Raw genomic sequence first — 19,312 nt, 5'->3', positions numbered from 1 at the left:
CGTCCAACTTGTCTTCCTCTGCCACCAACTGATAATTGAAGAATCTTGGTCCCACAATGAACATGCAAAACCAATAGAAAGCAGCAGAAAGCAAGCTTAGCAACCCAATGTATGGGTAGGGGATCCAGTCCTCCATTCCCTTGGGGTTTGGGTTCTTTCCTATGAGTGGCATTGTTGTGAGATAAATCGACATGACAATAACCGCCACTGTGCCTATGATAGTGGACCTAATAGGAGCCTTGAAACGAGGATGTCTTTTTCTCATGATGAATATCCCCAATGCACATAGAGCCACAAAGATTTGTTGTGGATAACTTTCAAGCGATACGATATAGTTGTAGACGTCGCCATGTGGCGCTCCAACAACAACCAAGGTTGAAAGTGTGCAACTGAGTAATAGCGTTGGTAATGGAGCGTCTCCTGGCCAATTAGATGACATGAATCTCGAAAATGGCAAGAAACCTTCTTTAAACACTTCCTGGCTGACACGAGAAATGGTATACAAAACGACAAAGACGTTGCCTGCCGTGCAAACAGCAGATGCGATGGTCAAAAACTGTCTTCCAATACGGTATCCAAATATCTTCTCGAAAAGAAGAGAACCTATCAATTGACCACTTTCCATGATTTCCTTATCTGGGATAACCACCAAGTATGCTATGTTGATGAAGATATAGGTTATTGTGATGATAAGCAAAGAAAGAGGACCAGCAATCTTCAACGTACGATTTGGGTCTTTGATCTCGTTGGTGACGGTATGGATAGAGTTCCATCCCGCACATGCAAATGTTCCTTTAATAATGGCACTGGCAAAAGAACCTGGAGTTATTTCACTCTTAGCTGGAAAGAATCCATGAAAATGCAATTGGTTCTCGATTTTGGTAATACTCAGCGGCAACACGGAAACCCATATTCCTGTCAACACGATCAATGCCGCTAAAACCAACTTAAGCCCACCAATAAAGTTCTGGACTCGAACACCATGGTGCACGCTAATTCCATGAAAAGCACAAGTGAAATAAAGAAACCCAAGACCCACCAACCGAATGTTCCAATCAGATGTCTTGATTCCAAACGCGTGCAAAGAGTACTCCCCAAACACCAAAAGGTTCAGAATCGTGAACCCATACATCACCGAGTAAAGCGAGATCACCACGCTGGCCAACATATACGGTCTATCGTAAATGACCTCGAAAAACACCTTCGTGCCTCCACTTCTCGGGATAAACAGCCCTAGCTCAAGATACACATAGAGCCCAGCGAACGCCAGAGCACATGCAATGATCCACGAAAGAAAGAAGAAGAACGGCGAACGACCACAATCGTTATACATTCCACTTGAAATAGCCAAAAACCCAGATCCCAAGATCCGGCTGACAAACAACACTATGGTTGAAAAAAGCCCCAAGTGCCTGCCCTGTGGTACCTCTTCCAACTGAGGCAAGAAATTCACCTCTGTGGACAAAAGATCGGTGGTCAGGTTTTCTAGACCAGATTCTATATCATCTTCTCGAGGCACAGCCACGTATTCATGGTGTCTTTTGAAAGACATGGGTGGTTTGTTGATGTTTCTTCAACTGTGGATTCAGCCTGCAGCTGTCAGACTGTTATCTAGATAAGCACTTGGGAGGGACCACACAGGAAACGCAATTATGGCTGCAAATCACTACAAAGCATACTTTTTTCTAAAGAGTACATTGAATGAAATAAATAAACAGATGCTGCTGTCAGGGAAAGACTGAAGGGTCTCATTTTTGTTTTTCCTGCTGACGAAAGACTCCTTGGCTAGCTTGGCGAGAACTTCAAGCTCTCCACTGTTTTCACACATGCTATAGAACAAGGTCTCCTTGTTGGCGATCAAGGCGTATGGATCGTCGTACTCGACAACTTTACCGGCGTCCATCACCAAAATCTTATCGTAGTCAATGATCGATCTCAATCTATGAGCAATCGTAAGAATGGTGGAGCCCGAGAACTCTTCTCTGATGGTCTGCTGGATCATGGCATCAGATTGGTAGTCGATCGAGGCGGTGGCTTCATCTAACAAAATCACCTTAGGGCTCTTCAACAACGATCTGGCAAGACACATCAATTGTCTTTGGCCTTGCGACAAGTTGTTACCACCTTCAGAAACGGCAGAACTCAAGTCCAAGAACTTGTTCTTGTTCTCCTGGGAACTGTCGATATCTCTGGCGGTCTCTTCACGTCCAATCAAGTTGACTCTCTTCAAGGCTTCAAAGATCTGAGCGTCCGAGTACTGGTCGAAGGGGTCCAAGTTGGAACGAATCGTACCTGTGAAAAGAGTAGGATCTTGAGGGATAATGGTGATGGCCTGTCTCAAGTTCCTCAAACCAATGCTGCAAATATCCACATCATCAATCTTGATGTAACCAGTCTCTGGGTCCAAGAATCTAAAGAATGCAGTGATGATGGTAGACTTACCAGCACCGGTACGACCCACGACACCGATCTTGTGGGATGGCTCCACGTGGAATGTAACGTTCTTGATGACTCTAGGCAAGTGAGGAGCGTATCTCAAGGAAACGTCCTTAACCTCAATCTCACCTCTAGTAGGCCATTCTGGCTTTGGAGTTGTCTCTGGAATCTCACTTGGGGGCTCCTGGTCAACCTTCATGAACTCTTGCAAACGCTCCACAGAGTTCATATTCATCTCGACGTTGGCATAAAGACGAACAATCCACAAGGCGTTCTCTGAGAAGGAAATGGCATAAGACAAAGACAAACCAGCCAAACCAGCGTCAATTCTGCCAATAGACAAAATGACAAAAATACCAGCGAACAACATGACAAGAGAACCCACAGCATCAACACGCAAAGCCAACCATCTGTTAGCAACCCACATGTAGAAGAATGGTCTATTGTTCTCGTCGATAGCAGCCAAGTTTTGCTTCATGAAACGGGATTCAACACCGTAAGCTCTGATTGTGGCAACACCAGTCAAGGATTCTGAGAAGTGCTGGTGGATAGGCGACTTGGTGATAGAGTCGAATCTCTTCAATTCTCTCGAAAGAGTGATGTAGAGCGATCCAATCAAGTAGTAAAAGTACGAGATGAAGACGGCAAAGAACAAGAAACCTGGAGTGATGACCGTAATAAGGATGAAGATAGAAATACATGAAACGAGACATGCAAAAGTAGCTTCACCGAATGGAGTCAATTCCTGGTCAACAGCTTCAATATCCTTGGAGAATCTGTTCATAATACGTCCAAGAGGAGTCTTGTCAAAGAAACCCAACTTGGCACTCAAAATTCTCGTCAACACACGCTTGAAAATTCTGTTGGAAGCTCTAATACCAGCAAAGATAGACACAAAGACACGGATGGTTGCCAACACAGAGTAAGCCAAACCAATCAAGGCGTACCAGATAATGTAGTATTGAACAATGTGGTGAGTCTTGAAAGTGGTAACAGCGTCTGAGGCCTGCTTGTAAGCAGAAGAAAGCGATGCAATAGCCAAGTTAGTGTTGGCAGCAAAAGTCTTAACAATTGAAGGCATAGACTCGCCGGTGATTCCAACAACATTCATAACCTTGGCAATGGTTTCAGGAGTGTCCTGAGCCCATTTCTTCAACCACCACGATTGACAAATGTAGACAAGCTGAGTGAAGCCATAGGTGAAGATGATAATGGACCATGTGGGCCAGCCACCAAACTCTTTAATGTACCCTGCGTACACGTCTAATCCAACAACACCTTCGGCTTTCTCTTCTTCCTCGATCAACTTACCGTCAGTACGAAGGGCTTCAGTTGGTTCTTCTTCGCCAGCAAGATCCTTCAATTTGCTTTCAATGACGGCAGCCTTGGACTTCATTTCAGAGTTCTTCGAGTCCAAAGATTGCAAGTTAGTAGTTGACTGGTTACGGGAATTCATCACAGAAGATCTAACCAATTCGTCATCGCCCAAGTGGCCGCCATCTAACAATTCGTCGGCACTTCCTTGGACCTTGACCTTCCCGTCTTCCATAACAACAACCCATTCAGCCTTCTGGACAGTCAAGGCAACATTATGAGAAACCAAAATACATGTTCTGTTGGCCATCAAAGGACCAGAAATACAGTTCTCGTAAATCCACAAAGCAGTGTGAGAGTCCACAGCAGACAAACAGTCATCCAACAAAATGTGTCTAGAGTTGGAGTACAAAGCTCTGGCCAAAGAAATACGCTGTTTCTGTCCACCAGACAAGGCAATACCCTTCTCACCAATCTCGGTCTTGTCACCAGCAGGAAGAATTTGCAAATCACGAGTCAAACCACAGGCCTCGACGACTCTGTCGTAACGTTCTGGGATGTAAGGCTGGGAAAAGATAATGTTGTTTCTAATAGTATCGTTGAGCAACCAGGCAGATTGGGAACAGTAAGCGACAGATTCAGTGAAGCCAGTCGTTGGGTCAATAACCAACTCATCTCTTGGAATAATACCAGGCAAGAATACCTTACCATTCAAAAGTTCCATTTCACCCAAAAGAGCCATAAGCAAGGAAGTCTTACCAGCACCAGTAGGGCCAATAACAACGTTCAACTTACCAGGCTTGAATGCAATGTTCAAGTTTCTCAACTTAAAGTCAGCGTCAGATGTAGAGTTCCAAGAGAAGGAAGCATCTTCGAAACCAATAACAGGAGAGTTCTCAGTACGCTTTTGGCCCAATTGCTCGTATTTGGAAGTTTCGTCCTCTTCCAAGAAGTCACTCACTCTGTCAAGAGACACCTTGGACTGAATAATAATGGCAGTCATGTCAGCCAATTGGTCAAGAGGAGCTCTCAAAAGGGTAAAGAAAGACAAAGCAGTAAAGGCAATTGGAGCAGTCAATGGCTTACCTTCAATCATGGTGTAGCAGTAGAAGGAAATCACAGTGATGATGGTTGGAATAGCAAACCAGTTGAAACTCTGAAGACCCCACAAGATACTTCTCTTCTTAAGGTAGTAAAGTTCGTCGTGTCTGATCTTCATGATGTTGGCAAAGAAGTTGTTTTCCCAAGCGAAGAACTTGATGATTCTGATACTGGAGAAGGTCTCGTTCATCTTCTGGATTCTCTTATCAGTGGTACTCAACATATCCTTTTGAGCTTCACCAGTCCATTGAGAAAGCTTATAGTTGATTGGCAAGAACACAATGATAGCGGCAGAACCAGCCAAGGCACTCCAGCCCAACAAGTTGTACAAAAGAACAGTGCAAACCACAAGCATCAAAGTACCACCGACGAAAAAGTGCAAGTAACCGCAAACTTCGGAAACCTTGAAAGCATCAATAGCCATCAAGTTGATAATAGCACCTAAATCAGAGGTTCCATTCTCGTCAGAGTCCTTCTTCTTGTCATCAGAGCCCACAGAAGCTTCATCTTCAGAAGCAGGCTCGTCGTCACTGACATCCTTGATGGAGATCTTTCTTCTTAAGGCCTTGGCGTACACTTCACCAATGATGATAGCTCTCATTCTAACACAAACACGTCTACCAATAAACAAGGAAAAGCCAGAACTCAAAGAGTCAATCAACTTAGAAGCAGGCATGAGCAACACAAGGCACCAAGCCATACTGCGGGTAGTTGTGGATGGATCTTCAACGTATTCCAACACTTTCTTCAACAAAAGAGTAGGGAAGAACACCAAGATCGATTCACACAAGGCCCAGAAACCCTGGAGGGCAAACAACCACTTGAAGTGGGAGAAAAGCTGAATGGTAAAACGAGCAGCCAGCTTGGTAGAGTCGAACACCTTAAGAACGTGCAAAGCATAGTCGTCTTCACGCAATCCCCAGATATCACCCATAACCAAAGAGGATTTACGGGCTCTCCAGATCATTTCATCGACCCAGGAGTACGTAGAGAAAGACCAAAGACTAGCAAGGTTCTCTGGCGAGGGCTTGACACCATCAGAAGTAATATAAATTCTAGCAGGTTTATCGCCCACACTGCAAGTAATGGAAAGGAACACGAGCACAATGGTAATTGCAAAGTCAGCTTCGTAGTAGTAAGCCACTGGCGTACGTTTAACATGGCCAATAAGGGCAGAACGGAAAAACACCGCAGCAGATAAGACATGGAAAAGGTACAAAGCCGTAGAATGAGCCCACAAGTTAGGCAAAGCGATCTTTTGTTTCTTCATGTTGGTTACTCTAGCGCAACACAAAGCAAAAGCGTATGCCCAGTGGAACACCAAGCTTGCTTGAACAAACGAGTGGGACTTCCATTCATGGGAAAATCCAGATAAAAGCAACGTCGCCACAGCCATTGCAAGCTGCAAAGCCACAAGCACAAACTCCAACGACACCCTGGCCCTATCGCCAAGCGATTTAGGTTGTTCCACAGTCTGGCCATGAGGCGTTCCGTCTTCATTGGTATTAGGCAATCTCATCATATCGAAATGGCGTTCTCTCAAAGAAATTTCTGGCTGGTTAGCCGGTCTTTCAGCCAGCTCTACCGACCCATACACATCAGGCGAAGCCAAAAGCGGTCTGGATTCATCTAGTTCAATCTTCTTCCCAGTACACGAAGCTATGGAAGTCACGATAAGCCAGGCCAACGAAAGCGCCGCCACTGCCAACGGATATAGCGCGGTTATCTCCGTACGAGCACACCGTGGGATATCGTCATAATCCCATAGTAGGCAAGACATGGCAGAAGTATGTTAATAAAAAAAGGTACAGTGGTTTCTGGAAAACTGGAAATCTGAGCTAATCTTATACCGACTGCGATGGCAGGAAAGTGCAGGTTCCCAGCATAACCGCACAGAGCCGTGCCGGCAGATGGGAAACATCTTCTGTGATGAATATGGAAGTTCGACTCATACCGAGTTGACATAATGGTGGTTAGTGTGGAGAGGGGGTGGTACATAAATGAATAGAAAGAGGTAGAATTGGGGTCATCTGGATGTTGGTCTGGGTGATGTCACTGGCTGGTGGACGTTTTTCACTGGTTTGCAGCCATTATGGCCCCAGTAACCCACAGTGAGTGGGAAATGGACGGGGAGTTGTGGGAAGTGGATGTGGTTTTCAGATTTGGCTTTTTACGGTTTGAGAAGAGGTTTTGATGCATTTTGGGTGGATTTTATGGAAAGGTGGTGGAAATGAATGGAGGTTGGTGGTTCCTACTGGCAGCTGCTGGTTGGTGCGTACTACTAAGGGTCCATAGACGAGAGGGTAATGAAAGGGTAAGTGTATTTCAGGGAGAGAAGGTAAAATGGGTACTTTGATGGCTGTATTGGTAATAAGGGGGCTTCCAGAGTATTTCTGTGTCTTTGGAAAATTCAAAAAGTGAAGATTGGGCTGAATTGATGGACAGTTCTGGCTGATGGCTCTTCCTCAGTATGTATTTCTACATGTCCAGCTAAAGTGACCTATTTCCCTCCAAATCCCTCCATATTCACAGATTCTATTCTTCTACTTCCACTGACCATTACAACCTTTTTTTATCAAATTTCCAATCCTCCATGACCTAAACCACCCACTGACCCTCCCTTTTGCACCCATTAATGGCTGCGAAAACCGCAAGCCACTGCCAGTGACTCACCTGAGCTAGTCGGTGGCAAACGGCAGACAATTGGTCGGGGAAGGCTAGAGTACAATTGCCATTGGCGAAGAAAAGCCACGAAAAAAGAACAACAATCGATGGAGGTTGGGGAAGGTGGAGGACCCTGGGAAGAGCTGGTGGTGAAAAATTAGATACTGGAAAGTCATGAGAAGTGACAAGAAGGAAGCTTTTCTGGAAGGGGTCTTTGGATTTCATGATTTCCTTAAAACGACATAATCCCTTAATCCCCCTTTGTTTTCTTCACCTACCCAGCTCCAGCCAATCAGTGAGTTACTGGGCTTATACGTGGGGTTTCTTGATAATGGCACCCATTGTTGGCTGCGGCGAAATCTACGGCGGAACCAGAGTTGGGGTGTTCCGTAGATATGGCGAATCGCCGAATGCTGGGGAGGTTAAGGGTTGGTTGGGATTGGGTTAAAGTGGTGAACAGGTTGTTCGTTGGTCAGTCAGGATCTCTTTCAGAGAGGAACTGAGTAGGTAAGAGTTGTCTGGATAACTTTGTGTGATTTCAAGATCTAGCTGTACCTTAAAGCAAGGGGTCCTTATGTATGGCGATTTGGATGCTTTCAGGTACCGTTCTGAAATAATCTGTTATCTATACTGTCCCTCTAATGGCTGCAAAATATATTCCGCTATCTACGTTGTCCCTCTGATGGCTGCAAAATATGGTACTTACCATACAAATACAACCACTCCTACACTTCTCTCCACACCTCTACATTTCATAACCTTAGTTTCTGTTCTTTTCTGTTCTTTTCGTTTTTTTGTGTTATGCAATATTACAAATCCCTTATTCTCTAATCCTGGGTCTTCTGGGTACCTCTCAACAAACCAGTTCTTCTGGCGGCAATCAAACCAGCCTTCTGACCTGGAACAGCACCTCTGGAGATGGTAGAAGCCTTACCAATGTGCTGGTGGTTACCACCACCGTGAGGGTGATCAACTGGGTTCATGGCCACACCTCTAGTTCTTGGCCACGAGTTTCTCTTGGCCTTGTACTTGTGGAAAGCTCTACCGGCCTTCAACAATGGCTTGTCGATTCTACCACCACCGGCAACAACACCAATGACACCTCTGGCGTCAGAGTTGATGATCTTCTTGGCACCAGATGGCAACTTGACTCTGGTCTTACCTTCGTCGTGGTTGTGTCCGATAATGATAACGTAGTTACCAGAGGTTCTACCCAAAGCACCTCTGTCACCAACCTTCTCTTCGACGTTGGAGACAATGGTACCCTCAGGACAAGAGCCCAAAGGCAAAACGTTACCGACGTTCAAGGAAGCCTTCTTACCACAGTAGACGAACTGACCAGTGTAAAGACCCTCGTTGGCGACGAAAGTCTCCTCTCTCAACTTGTATCTGTATGGGTCTCTGAAGACAACCTTGGCCAATGGAGCACCTCTACCGGAGTCGTGGATGATCTGCTTGACAACACCACGGATGTAACCGTGACGTTCGGCGTAGTCCAAGGTTCTCAACTTGGCAGCGCCCTTTCTCAATCTGGTGTGAGCGGTGAAAATGGAACCGGCACCTTTTCTCTGGTTACGAATGACTCTACCTGGCGATGTTAGTATAGGGTTGGGGAGGAGGAGGTTTGGGAAGGAGCTGATTTTTGGGCCACGGGGGTTTTGGACCCGTAGATTTCAAAAATGGCATAGCTTCCATCGCAAAAACGGTATTTTCTGGTTCAACATACCCATTGTGGTTTGTGGTTACTAGACGAGACTTGGGTTTTTAGAAATTTTCTGAAAAATGAGTGTGGTCACGTGACTTTCTAGAGGTCTTCATTGTTCTCCCTACGTAGTGGGACCCTCCTCTTCTATATGGCTGGTTCTCACTTTACTTACTACACCCTCAAGCCTGGTCACGTGCCGCGCACTAGGGCCGAACCCCTAGCAGTCTACACACTATAGGCACAAGATGATACTTTTCGTAATTGGCATTCTTTTTTTTATATGAACCGGTCTGCTGTTTTGCAGCAGATTTAGGCGCCGGTAGCAGCCTGGGCCTCGGCCTGTACAGCAGCATCAACAGCATCAACAGGCTGGGCTTCTCCCTGGACTTCTTCATCTCCCTCAGGTCTTGGTCTGTCGACAGCAGCCTCAACAATGATCAGCCTTCCGTTCACATCCCTACCGTTGAACTCGGAGATGGCACGTTGTTGGGTCTCTTGATCGGCAAACTTCACAAAGGCAATGCCTCTGTTGTATATTGGCCTGTGGTTGGCTCTAATCTGTCTAAGGATGTGACGAGGAACCTTCTTAGCAGGAACGTGAATCCACTTAGGTTCAAGCTCCTTGAAAATAGCGTCCAATACCTTGACATTAGCCTTAAAGTCCAAGTTGGTGATGAAGACCGTATCGTTCGAAGGAGTGCCCTCGGGAGTCTTGGTCTTGTCCTGCTTCTTCTCAGCGTCGCCATTGGCGGCCACACCAGCCTTCTTCTCCTTAGGAACCAGGTCAGCAGCGTCAGTCTTCTCGGCATTAGCCTTTTCCTGCTCCTTCTGCTGCTTCTGTTCACGGATAGCAGCCTTCTTGGCCAAGAAAGCTGCTCTCTTCTCCTTCTTCTCCTCTGGCGAAGCTGGAGGAACAGCCTTTCTGGAGAAAAGCGTTCTCACCTTGATCACCTTGCCATTGGATCTCTCGATGGCCTCGTCAGCATCCTCCTTCAGGGCAAACTGTACAAACCCGAACCCTAGGCGTTTTGTGACTTCCTTGGTGCCCTTGGTGAACGTTTTCGTGGGGATGTCCACAGACTCAATCTGCAATCCGGTGAAAAACTCCTTGATGTCCTCCTCGGTGATGGAGTAGTCAAGGTTCCCGACGTAAACTCTCTCTTCAATTACTGGCTTCGACATGATGGTTCCTTGTTTTATTGGGGGATCGTTCTTTTAGTAAAGTTCAATAGCTTTCTTTAATTTTCTTTCTCTGAAGCACGAAATGACTGGGCACTTGCTCAATTGATTGGCCAGAGGGGTTCTTTTCTCAAACGGTGTGGCGTTGTTTTTTGTTTTTAAACAAAGACTGGTATGACTTGGGTGGCCTATTTGCTTAGAAAGTTCGATTCCACCCGAGTGTTTGTATGCAGGAAGTGGCCCTTTCACAAGTGACCCAAACTTCCCACCACCTCCAATTTTCCAAAAAAATACAGTAGATTTTTATCAAAGAAGCGTATCTCCAGAATCCTCCTCGTTTTCTGCCTCCTTCAACACCACTTTCTGTACTTGTTGATTCGCCACCGATTTTACAATTGCCTTCCAATTACGTCGTTTCGCACTTTCCATGTAATCTCCAGTTCTGGCTGCAAATCAGATCCAGCAGGGTACCAGAAATGAAAGTAGGGAATTATTGGAAATTTGAAGAAAAGCAAGTTTTTGCTTCAGATGGAAGGAAATAGAGGGTTGTATGGGAATTGGCTTGTTTTGTGGAAAATTGGTGGACTTCAATGGACTCATTGGTGGTGGGCTGTAGCCGAGGGTACCGAACGGTTCATGAGAATCAGGTGTTTCTGGTATGGGTGATTTTTTGGTGAAGGTGGAGGGATTTGGTTGATTTGGAGTTGCTAATGTGGAGAGTAGAGTTTGTTAGATGGTAAGAAAACGAGTTTGGGCAAGAGTTGGCGGATGTTGCTGGGGTATCTGTTGCTCGTTTGCAGCCATTTGTATGAAGCTGGAGGAGCCAAAGTAGGTGAATCAATACCAATTGAAATATACAAAAAGGGAGCAGCTCCATATATTATTAGGTTCTTTGGGTTGCCTGGAAGGTTTGGAGTGGATTTGGGGTGATTTCAACTGGCAGGCGTGCAATTGGCTGTGGATATGACTCTAGCCATACAACCACTAGCAATTGAAGATACCAGTATACTCAACCTAAACCTTCTAGACATCAAGCTCTTCTCCACTTCTCATGGTTTTCATCATATCTACGTACTACGTGCGTTGGACTCTTGAGGGCCCTTGCGGGCCCTCTCTAGGACCTCGGGTAGCAACCAACAACCCACCTACATGTCTTCCATGATTATAGCGTTTCTATTTGTAAAGCCCGAAGGCAGCTGATGGAGAAAGTGAATGAAGGAGAATAAATGGACATGCAGTTAAATTTTTTGAGCCGAAGAAGCAGAACACCAATGATGGGTTCCCTTACTTCAACTTGTAGAACAACCTTGGAGCAGCACAGTCGTTGATGCAATGCTGCAAGTGGAAGAACTCCTCAACACAGTCCTCCTTGTAGGCCTTGTGTGCGTAGTCTGGGTCTTCCTGTTCCTTCTGGACTCTCTCCACACAGTGGTCAAAGTGGTGGACGTAAGGAACACAAGATGGGGCCTTGGCACACTCTTCACGCAAGTCGTCGAATGGGTCAGTAGCCTCTTCTTCATCTTCATCGTCTTCGTCATCTTCGTCTTCATCCTCGTCCTCCTCTTCCTCTTCACCTTCCTCGGCTGGGTCGTCAGATTCTGGAGCCTCCTCGGCAGCGTCTTCAGCGGCCTCACCGGCATCCTCTTCTTCCTGCTTTTCCTCTTCGCCGGCCTCCTCGGAGTCAATAGGCACCTCTTCCTCTGGCTGTGATGTTAGTATTGGTGAAAAATATGAGAACAATAGAAGTAGAACAGAAGTAGGGTTAGAGATCAAGGAAGTGCCTTGCAATTCCTCCAAGACCTTGATCCTCCTCCCTCTCTTCTCTTCCTTATTCTCTATCCTCTAATCTCTCCTTCTCTTCTCTTCTCGTACATACCTCTGCAGCGTAGGCCACTGGGAAGGCCTGTTCAATCAAGTCTCTGAAAAACGACATATTCTATATTATGAGTGATGGCACAGGAAAACCGAGTTTTGGGTAGAACTTGATTCTTTTTTTATACTGGAATTCGAAAGCTAGTGCCTCTAAAGGGGAGTGTTCTGGGTGTTCCACAGAGGTGTCTTGATGGAAAGGCTGTTTTTTTGGAAATTGGATGGGTGTGTGCGAAGGTTGCAAATCATGAGCCTAGCGATTGGTCAATTTCTGTGCTGGCCGCCATACAGGCCGGGCTGTTTTTTTGGAGACACTTGGGTTGGCTGTGGTGCACGGGTGTGGAAGAATGCCAGAGGCCAGTGGTTTTTTGACCTTGGAGGCCTTTGATGGAAATTTGATGGGTCGGTGGGGTAGAGGACGGTTAGGGGGTTTGTTTAATGTAGTTTATTGTAAGGGGAGGTGATGTTTGGTGGATTTGGCGGGGGTAGGTGGAGAGTATGGAGGGACAGAAATGGCTGCGAAAAGTGTAGCAAGAGGCAGCAGAGGGGGAAGGAAGAGGACGAGAGGTGGTGGGTAGTAGAGGCTGGAAAAGAGGAAAATTGAAGTTGATGGAAATTAGGGAAATGGGCGGGTTTGGGGTTTGTTTTGGACTGGGGATTTGGGAATGGTGGGTGGTGAAGTGTTGACGGTTGAAGGTTATAGGATGTTTGTGGTAGATCTAAGTAGGTAGTGATGAAGAGGTAATGATGTGGGCAGGTAATTGGGAAATGGTTGAATTTGGGCTATGGGGGATAATGGAAGAAAGATGACGCTTTTGATGTGCTCTTGTTTGGCTTTTGATGGGAGGTAAGTGGTGCAGTGTGATCCATATGTATGGGTGGTATGGTACTACAGAACAGATAGTATTAGAAAGCCACGATTTCATAACACTTCTTATTAGATTGCTTTATATTGATCCATTTTCTTCAATAAAGGGTTAGTTCTTGCTTGGTTTACCGTAAATTAATTTTGTAGTTGTAATTCGAATGTAACTTGTGGTTCATACCAATTACCTATTTATTCTGTAATTCAGGAAGTAAGCAATGCACTTTACAATCTTCGATGCAAGAAAAGTTCAATAATTCCAGCTTCGAACTCCAGGAACTCATTTTACGCTAATGTTAACGATAGTTGGGTAAGGGTCTAGTAGGATTACGTCAGTACGATAATACTAATGGGAAACTGACCATTACTTAAGAAGCAAAGTCAGCCACATGAAATTCTTGATTAGCATAAACTCTTTAGCTACCTTAAATACCAGGACTTCACTTGGTATACTGACGGTCCCTTGGTTGCTGCTTCTCTTATCGGTAGTGGCTGAACATACTCATCGACCAACAATCCTCAACCCTTAAATCCAAATCTACTATATCTACAACGACACTTGATTATCAGTGAATAACACATCGGGCTTGCGCCTTCAGTGCTGGTTTAATTAAGTATACATGCATGCTGAAGCACTATACGCTTAAGCAGAAGCCAGAGGCTGCTGGGCAGCGTCCAAAGCCTTAGCCTTCTTGGCGGCCTTGTCGTTGTGCTTCTTACCCATGATACCACCACCCCAGTGCTTTCTGTGCTCCTCGTACTTCTCGATGAAGTTAGCGTTGATGGTGGAGACCAACTTGGACAATTCAGCCTCATCCTCAGAAGAAACCTCAGTCAAAGCAGCGACAGAAGAGGTCTTCTTGTGGACCAAGGTACCCAATCTAGCCTTACCCTTGACAATGGCGTATGGAACACCCATCTTTCTGCACAAAGCTGGCAAGAAGATGACCAACTCAATAGGGTCAACGTCGTTGGCAATCAAAACCAACTTGGCCTTCTTGTTCTCAATAAGAGAAACAACGTGGTTCAAACCGTACTTGACAACAACTGGCTTTGGGGAAACATCGTGAGCCTTCTTACCCTCAGCGATGGCAGCAGCCTCCTTGGTCAATCTCTCCTTCTTGTCAGCAGCAGTCTCTGGTCTGTACTTGTTGAACAACTTGAAGGTCTGGGTAGCGGTGTTCTTATCCAAGACGTTCTGGAACTGAGCAATAGCTGGAGGAACCTTCAATCTCATGGACAAGATCTTCTTCTGTCTCTGCAATCTGACGTACTGAGGCCACTTGACGAATCTAGACAAGTTTCTCTTTGGCTGGATGTCCTGACCGATACCGTAGTTTCTTCTTCTGTTCTCGATCAATGGGTTAGCCTTCTCAGGGGCGACAGCCTGGCCCTTAGCGGCCAAAGGGAGTGGAGCAACTTTCTTACCTGGAGCCATTATGAGTTGTATAGGTCTGGAGATCTAAGGTTGGGGGGTTTTTTTTTTCATTGATTTTTTCGGTGAGAGCGTAGTATGCGTGGTGCACGGGTGGAGAGCGAGATGCCATTGCAGGAGTGCAGGGAAGGCCCAGTTTGAGTGTGCTACTGGTCATGTGAGCACTGTGACTGTTAAAGCATCCAAAGAGGTGTCCGTCAAAAGGGCAAAAAGACGAAGAATTAGTAAAAGGAAGGTAATAAATGGGGTATAGTAATACCATGATAGTGTCTAGATATATTGTTTCTGGCTATAAATGGGTGTGTGTACGGTTTACGTGGACTACTTGAGCACTGGTATATACAGCAAGTGAAGGCCAGTGAACATCAACAGAGAACCAACAGAAAGACAAGAAATAAATGAAATAAAGCATCCATGGCTTTCTTTAAAGCTGATTAAAGACAATCCAGCTTTACTTTACCTGAAATAGAGGCTTTGTTTGAAGGATACCAGTGACTCTTCCAACTTTTCGCAGCCATTTGCAGCCATTCACGAACCAGATAACCCAGAAACCCCAAAATTACGTGAAATCATGATTCCGTTCATTTTAGTTGATTCTTGTTCTTCTGAATCCCCCTATTTAGGTTTTATACCGTAGAACACTTTAAGCGCAAACGGACAGTCCATCACAGAGTAGAACCAGTATAAGATACCTACCATCGACAAAGTCCTATCCCTACAACCAACCAATAAGTCATTATCTCATTATTCTATTTAAGGTGAGCCCACCGCAGGGAGCTCGGTCGGATATCTGTTTGTACCCGAATGCAATAAGAACTAATGGTAGTTCCAGGCGGTCAAGTCAAGCTGTTTCACTGTAACGCATCTTGGGTATCCTGTCAGTGAAGCAGCTAGTTGAATTAAGAAGATGAAGGAAGGAAGGAAATTGGATGGAAAGCTTTCACCAACATGTCCGCTTTACATCAGTCACACCACTTGCAGCCGTCAACGTCTGCAAGTTACCTCCTCGTCTGAGGAACAAGCCTGGCTGGAGTCCATCCCTTTACCGTGTACTGACCTCCCAGAGGCCAAGCACCGGCTGGTCTGACCCATCTTTTCTGCGGAGCCCAAGGCACCACTCTGCTTGAATTGCGTCCCTTTTCAAGCGTCAAGCCACCCGTGAACTCTGTCTTGACGTATTCAAAACTGTCCACAGTCTGTTTAGGAAGTGGGTCTGCTCTTGGGGGAAGCACCACGGCGTCCCAGAGCTTCTTACACGAAAGAGCCAGGATTCTAGCCAAGTCGTGGTGCTTATCGAACCTTCTAAGAGCAGGTATACGCCGGAGAAGCGCCAACTCTTCAGGTGAATTAAGCATGGGAAGTCTTCCCTGGGCCCTAGCAGCAGTATCGTGGGCATAGAGTCTAAGAAACGTAGAGTTGGCTCTTGATTCTCTAGTACGAAACCTAGACCTTGAAGGTTCTGGTGTATAAGAAGGAGCCGAGCTGGAGAAGGTCTGCAATTCCACGGGCTCCTCTTCCTTCTCTTCCTCCGCCTTCTTCTCCTCAGGTTCAGAAACACCCAAGATATACGAGAGCTCCGCCCGCGGGTCCCGAACAGACAGCCCTTTCCCTTGGGCAGTCACCGTAGTCAACACTGGAGCACAGCAGGCGCACTGAGGCTGTTTTGCAGCCGGTATGTCAGAGAAGGTAGTATCAACACTGGAACACGAATCTCTGCGAGAGTCAAAAATACTGTCGATGCTATCATCGGAGAAGTCGCTTCCCGAGTCGAGACTCGGTGGGTTGGCCACTGCAAGCATTTAGTGGAAGGTTATGAAATGTGTGGTAATGTGCGAATGCTTGGTTGCAAATCGCCCTAGACTGGCAGTGGGAAGTGCCTTTAAGAACACACGAAGAATGATAGAACAGGTGGTTTTTGGAGGACTAATTTTCCATTGTGGCGCTTCATGCTTCGGTTTTATAAGCGAAAGTGAAAAGACCAAGCAAACGAAAAATGCCACTCGAACGCAGGGCGGGAATATTCGAAGGGGTCCTTGTTTGTGTTCGCTTGCGGGCCAGACTGACTGAAAAACCAGCCTGAAAAACCAGAATGCCGAAGGCAGGCTGGTTTTGAAGCCTGGTTTTGAAGCCTGGTTTTGAAGGATAAGTTTTGAAGACTGCCTCTTCAAAAACCTCCAAAAAATCCCAAATCCCAATTTCCCACCTTCTTCACCTTCCTTGCCTTTTCATCCTCTCGTCATTCATTGACCGTCTTATCTTTCTTTTTTTATTCACCTGTTTCTTGGTGCGGCACCACCGTTGCTTTAACTTGCTCAGTGTCGCAATTTCCATTCTTTTGCACCCACTGCTAATATCATATACATCGAGCCATAAACAGCTCGGCGAACAAGGAACTCTTGCATTTAAATCTACTCACTTTAAAAGAACTCTTTTTCCACAGCTAGCTCAGTATGTCGGTGTTTGTTCGTGCGGCCAGCCGTTGGAACCTCTTCTTCTTCTGCTTCTTCTTCTTGGTCTTTTTTTATCAACGCACAGCGTCTATTCCAGCCTTTCTCTCTCGCTCTCGACTTGCGGTTGGCATCATCGTCTGCTGCTGGGAAATGCCGCTAACTTAGTTAACCCCCAATTTCTATCGATCTAGCTCTGGTCTCCCGAAAGCCGCAGCGTCTCGTTCTTTGCTTTCGCTTCAACCTCGCCGGGGCCTGGTTTGGCAACTCCGAGCTCATAGTCAAACTCGTCAAGCTCCATGCCAGTGTCTCCAACTTGGGCATACCCAACCTTGCCTGTGCCGTAGTATTCGTCAAACAATTGGTCGATATTCTCTAATTCGACTCCCTTGGTCTCAGGGTAAAAGTACATCACTGTAAGGATCGAAAGCGCACAGCTGGTGGCAGGGAAGATGTACATGGCCCATCCGATCGTCTCTTGGAAAATCGGTGTGAGCTGGCCCACAATGTAGTTTGCAAGCCAGTTAGTTGCAGTGGAAAGCGAAACACCCTTGGATCTAACTGCCAAGGGGTACACTTCTGGTGGAATAAGGAACCCAATTGGACCCCAACTGTAACCGAACGACGCATTGTAAATAACAACCAATACAGCCACTAACAGCGGCGTGGCTCCTACATTGAGCCACATCACAAAAGCAATTAAACTAAGACAAATTCCCATGGAAAGACCGCCGCTAACCAAAATAGGTTTACGGCCCCATCTATCGACCAAAAACCATGGTGGAATAGTGCTTAGCAAGTACACGGTACCATTTATACCTGTCATTAGAAGCGCCATAGAATCTTTGAAGCCTGCTTCTGAGAAAACCATAGGTGCATAGTAGGAAATAATATTGATACCGTTGAACTGGGCAAACGCCAATGCCGAACAGGCAATAAAGATTCGAAGCCTGTAGTGGCGCAACATGTGTCTCCATGATCTCTCCTTCTTAGGGATCTTGATTCTCTCTTCCAAAATACTGTTCTTGATCAAAAAGAACTCGTGCTCTGCCTTGAGAGGGTCTGGATCGTCGTGGAAAAGAAGACACAAAACATGGAACCCTCTTTGGTCCATATCAACATCGAGAAGCCATCTTGGACTCTCTACGACAAAGAAGCCACCAATAAATAAAATAATGGCCAAAACCACTTGAATGAATAAAGGTAAGCGCCAAGAAACATTGGCTGCAAGAGTATCAGGGTCTTCTCTCGCGTTACCGATATCTTGAATGAAGTAACACGCGTAGTCAATCCATACACTCAAACAATAGCCAGCAATGTTACCGGTAAACTCACCGCAAACCAATTTACCACGTTCTTCCGACGGCGAGATCTCACACTGGTACAGCGGCACCATGGTAGACAAAATACCAACGCCGAAACCGCTGAACACTCTGCCGACGCCGAAAACCCACAAGTTGGTAGCAAACGATTGTAAACATCCACCAAGCATGAAAATCACGGTTCCCAACAAGATAGTCCGTTTCCGGCCGATACTATCTGAGATTTTCGAAACCATAAGCGACGAAATCATGGCGCCAATTTCCAAAATGGAAATGACCAACCCAATCTCTGTGGCAGAAGGATAATTGAAGTACATTTTGAAAGTGACAAACGTCAAAATACCCGAGCACACACCTTGTTCGTAACCGAAAAGCGACACGAAAAGCGAAACAAACGCTGACGTAAAGTACACAAGCTTCTTACCCTTGAACTTGAGTTTCCTGGTGTACCTTTTAGCATCGAAATCAACGTGATCATACGAATTGCCAAAATTATCCGTGTGGATACCCTGAGCACCATCCAGCGTCGACAAGTCTCGGCGTCTGAGTCTATCCTGCTCAGTAGCGGTATCTATAGTGTCCCACTCGGCAAAATCGTCATCGTCGTCGTCGTCGCCATTGGACGAGTGCTGGCCCTTATAAGAGACCTGAGTCTCCAGCCCCAGCGAAGCCAACATAATCGGGTCGTCTGCCAGGTCCACGGAACTGCGGCTTCCCGACAGATCACTCACATGTTCGTGTGCTGGTTTTTCATACGACTGGTCCAAGCTGTCCAACTGGGCCAAAGGCTGAAGTGGCTGTTTTTCTCCAGGGGCCAGATAAAGCACGGAATGTAACGGGGTAGGACGTCCAGGAGGGCCCAGGTCCTCGTTGTCTGAGGCTGAGCCAGAATCTGGAACAGCGTGTATTCTTTGGTACCTGCTCATGGTTTAAGCATTTAACGAGGAGATATATAAGAAAGTTGTTTGTTCCTTG

At 46.1% G+C, this 19,312-nt stretch overlaps 7 protein-coding genes across 7 annotated transcripts; all 7 read right to left on the bottom strand. All coding sequences in view use genetic code 12, as the record gives it.

The window, feature by feature from the left end:
• Positions 1-96: 96 nt before the first annotated feature.
• On the bottom strand, positions 97-6,631 carry CXQ85_004219 (uncharacterized protein; the record flags this gene model as incomplete). The annotated part of the gene is made up of 3 exons (XM_025487847.1): positions 97-139; positions 192-1,538; positions 1,740-6,631. 3 exons carry the CDS (start codon positions 6,629-6,631, stop codon positions 97-99), a joined length of 6,282 nt encoding a protein of 2,093 aa, XP_025341655.1.
• A 1,711-nt stretch (positions 6,632-8,342) lies between these two features.
• Positions 8,343-9,210, bottom strand: CXQ85_004218 (60S ribosomal uL2 domain-containing protein; the record flags this gene model as incomplete). Its single annotated transcript, XM_025487846.1, has 2 exons — positions 8,343-9,103; positions 9,180-9,210. 2 exons carry the CDS (start codon positions 9,208-9,210, stop codon positions 8,343-8,345), a joined length of 792 nt encoding a protein of 263 aa, XP_025341654.1.
• Positions 9,211-9,529: 319 nt separating this feature from the next.
• Positions 9,530-10,402, bottom strand: SBP1 (Sbp1p; the record flags this gene model as incomplete). The annotated part of the gene is made up of 1 exon (XM_025487845.1): positions 9,530-10,402. One exon carries the CDS (start codon positions 10,400-10,402, stop codon positions 9,530-9,532), a length of 873 nt encoding a protein of 290 aa, XP_025341653.1.
• A 1,281-nt stretch (positions 10,403-11,683) lies between these two features.
• Positions 11,684-12,332, bottom strand: CXQ85_004216 (ubiquinol--cytochrome-c reductase subunit 6; the record flags this gene model as incomplete). Its single annotated transcript, XM_025487844.1, has 2 exons — positions 11,684-12,103; positions 12,276-12,332. 2 exons carry the CDS (start codon positions 12,330-12,332, stop codon positions 11,684-11,686), a joined length of 477 nt encoding a protein of 158 aa, XP_025341652.1.
• A 1,444-nt stretch (positions 12,333-13,776) lies between these two features.
• RPL8B (60S ribosomal protein eL8) lies at positions 13,777-14,571 on the bottom strand (the record flags this gene model as incomplete). The annotated part of the gene is made up of 1 exon (XM_025487843.1): positions 13,777-14,571. One exon carries the CDS (start codon positions 14,569-14,571, stop codon positions 13,777-13,779), a length of 795 nt encoding a protein of 264 aa, XP_025341651.1.
• Positions 14,572-15,566: 995 nt separating this feature from the next.
• On the bottom strand, positions 15,567-16,367 carry CXQ85_004214 (uncharacterized protein; the record flags this gene model as incomplete). Its single annotated transcript, XM_025487842.1, has 1 exon — positions 15,567-16,367. The coding sequence occupies one exon, from the start codon at positions 16,365-16,367 to the stop codon at positions 15,567-15,569; it is 801 nt and encodes a 266-aa protein (XP_025341650.1).
• An 838-nt stretch (positions 16,368-17,205) lies between these two features.
• Positions 17,206-19,263, bottom strand: HGT5 (Hgt5p; the record flags this gene model as incomplete). The annotated part of the gene is made up of 1 exon (XM_025487841.1): positions 17,206-19,263. One exon carries the CDS (start codon positions 19,261-19,263, stop codon positions 17,206-17,208), a length of 2,058 nt encoding a protein of 685 aa, XP_025341649.1.
• Between the last annotated feature and the right edge of the window lie 49 nt (positions 19,264-19,312).

This window comes from Candidozyma haemuli, assembly GCF_002926055.2.
Source record: "Candidozyma haemuli strain B11899 chromosome Unknown G_2014730914, whole genome shotgun sequence".
Lineage (NCBI taxonomy): Eukaryota > Fungi > Ascomycota > Pichiomycetes > Serinales > Metschnikowiaceae > Candidozyma > Candidozyma haemuli.
The sequence above is the reverse complement of the archived record's forward strand: the minus strand, read 5'-3'. Positions and strand labels throughout refer to the sequence as shown.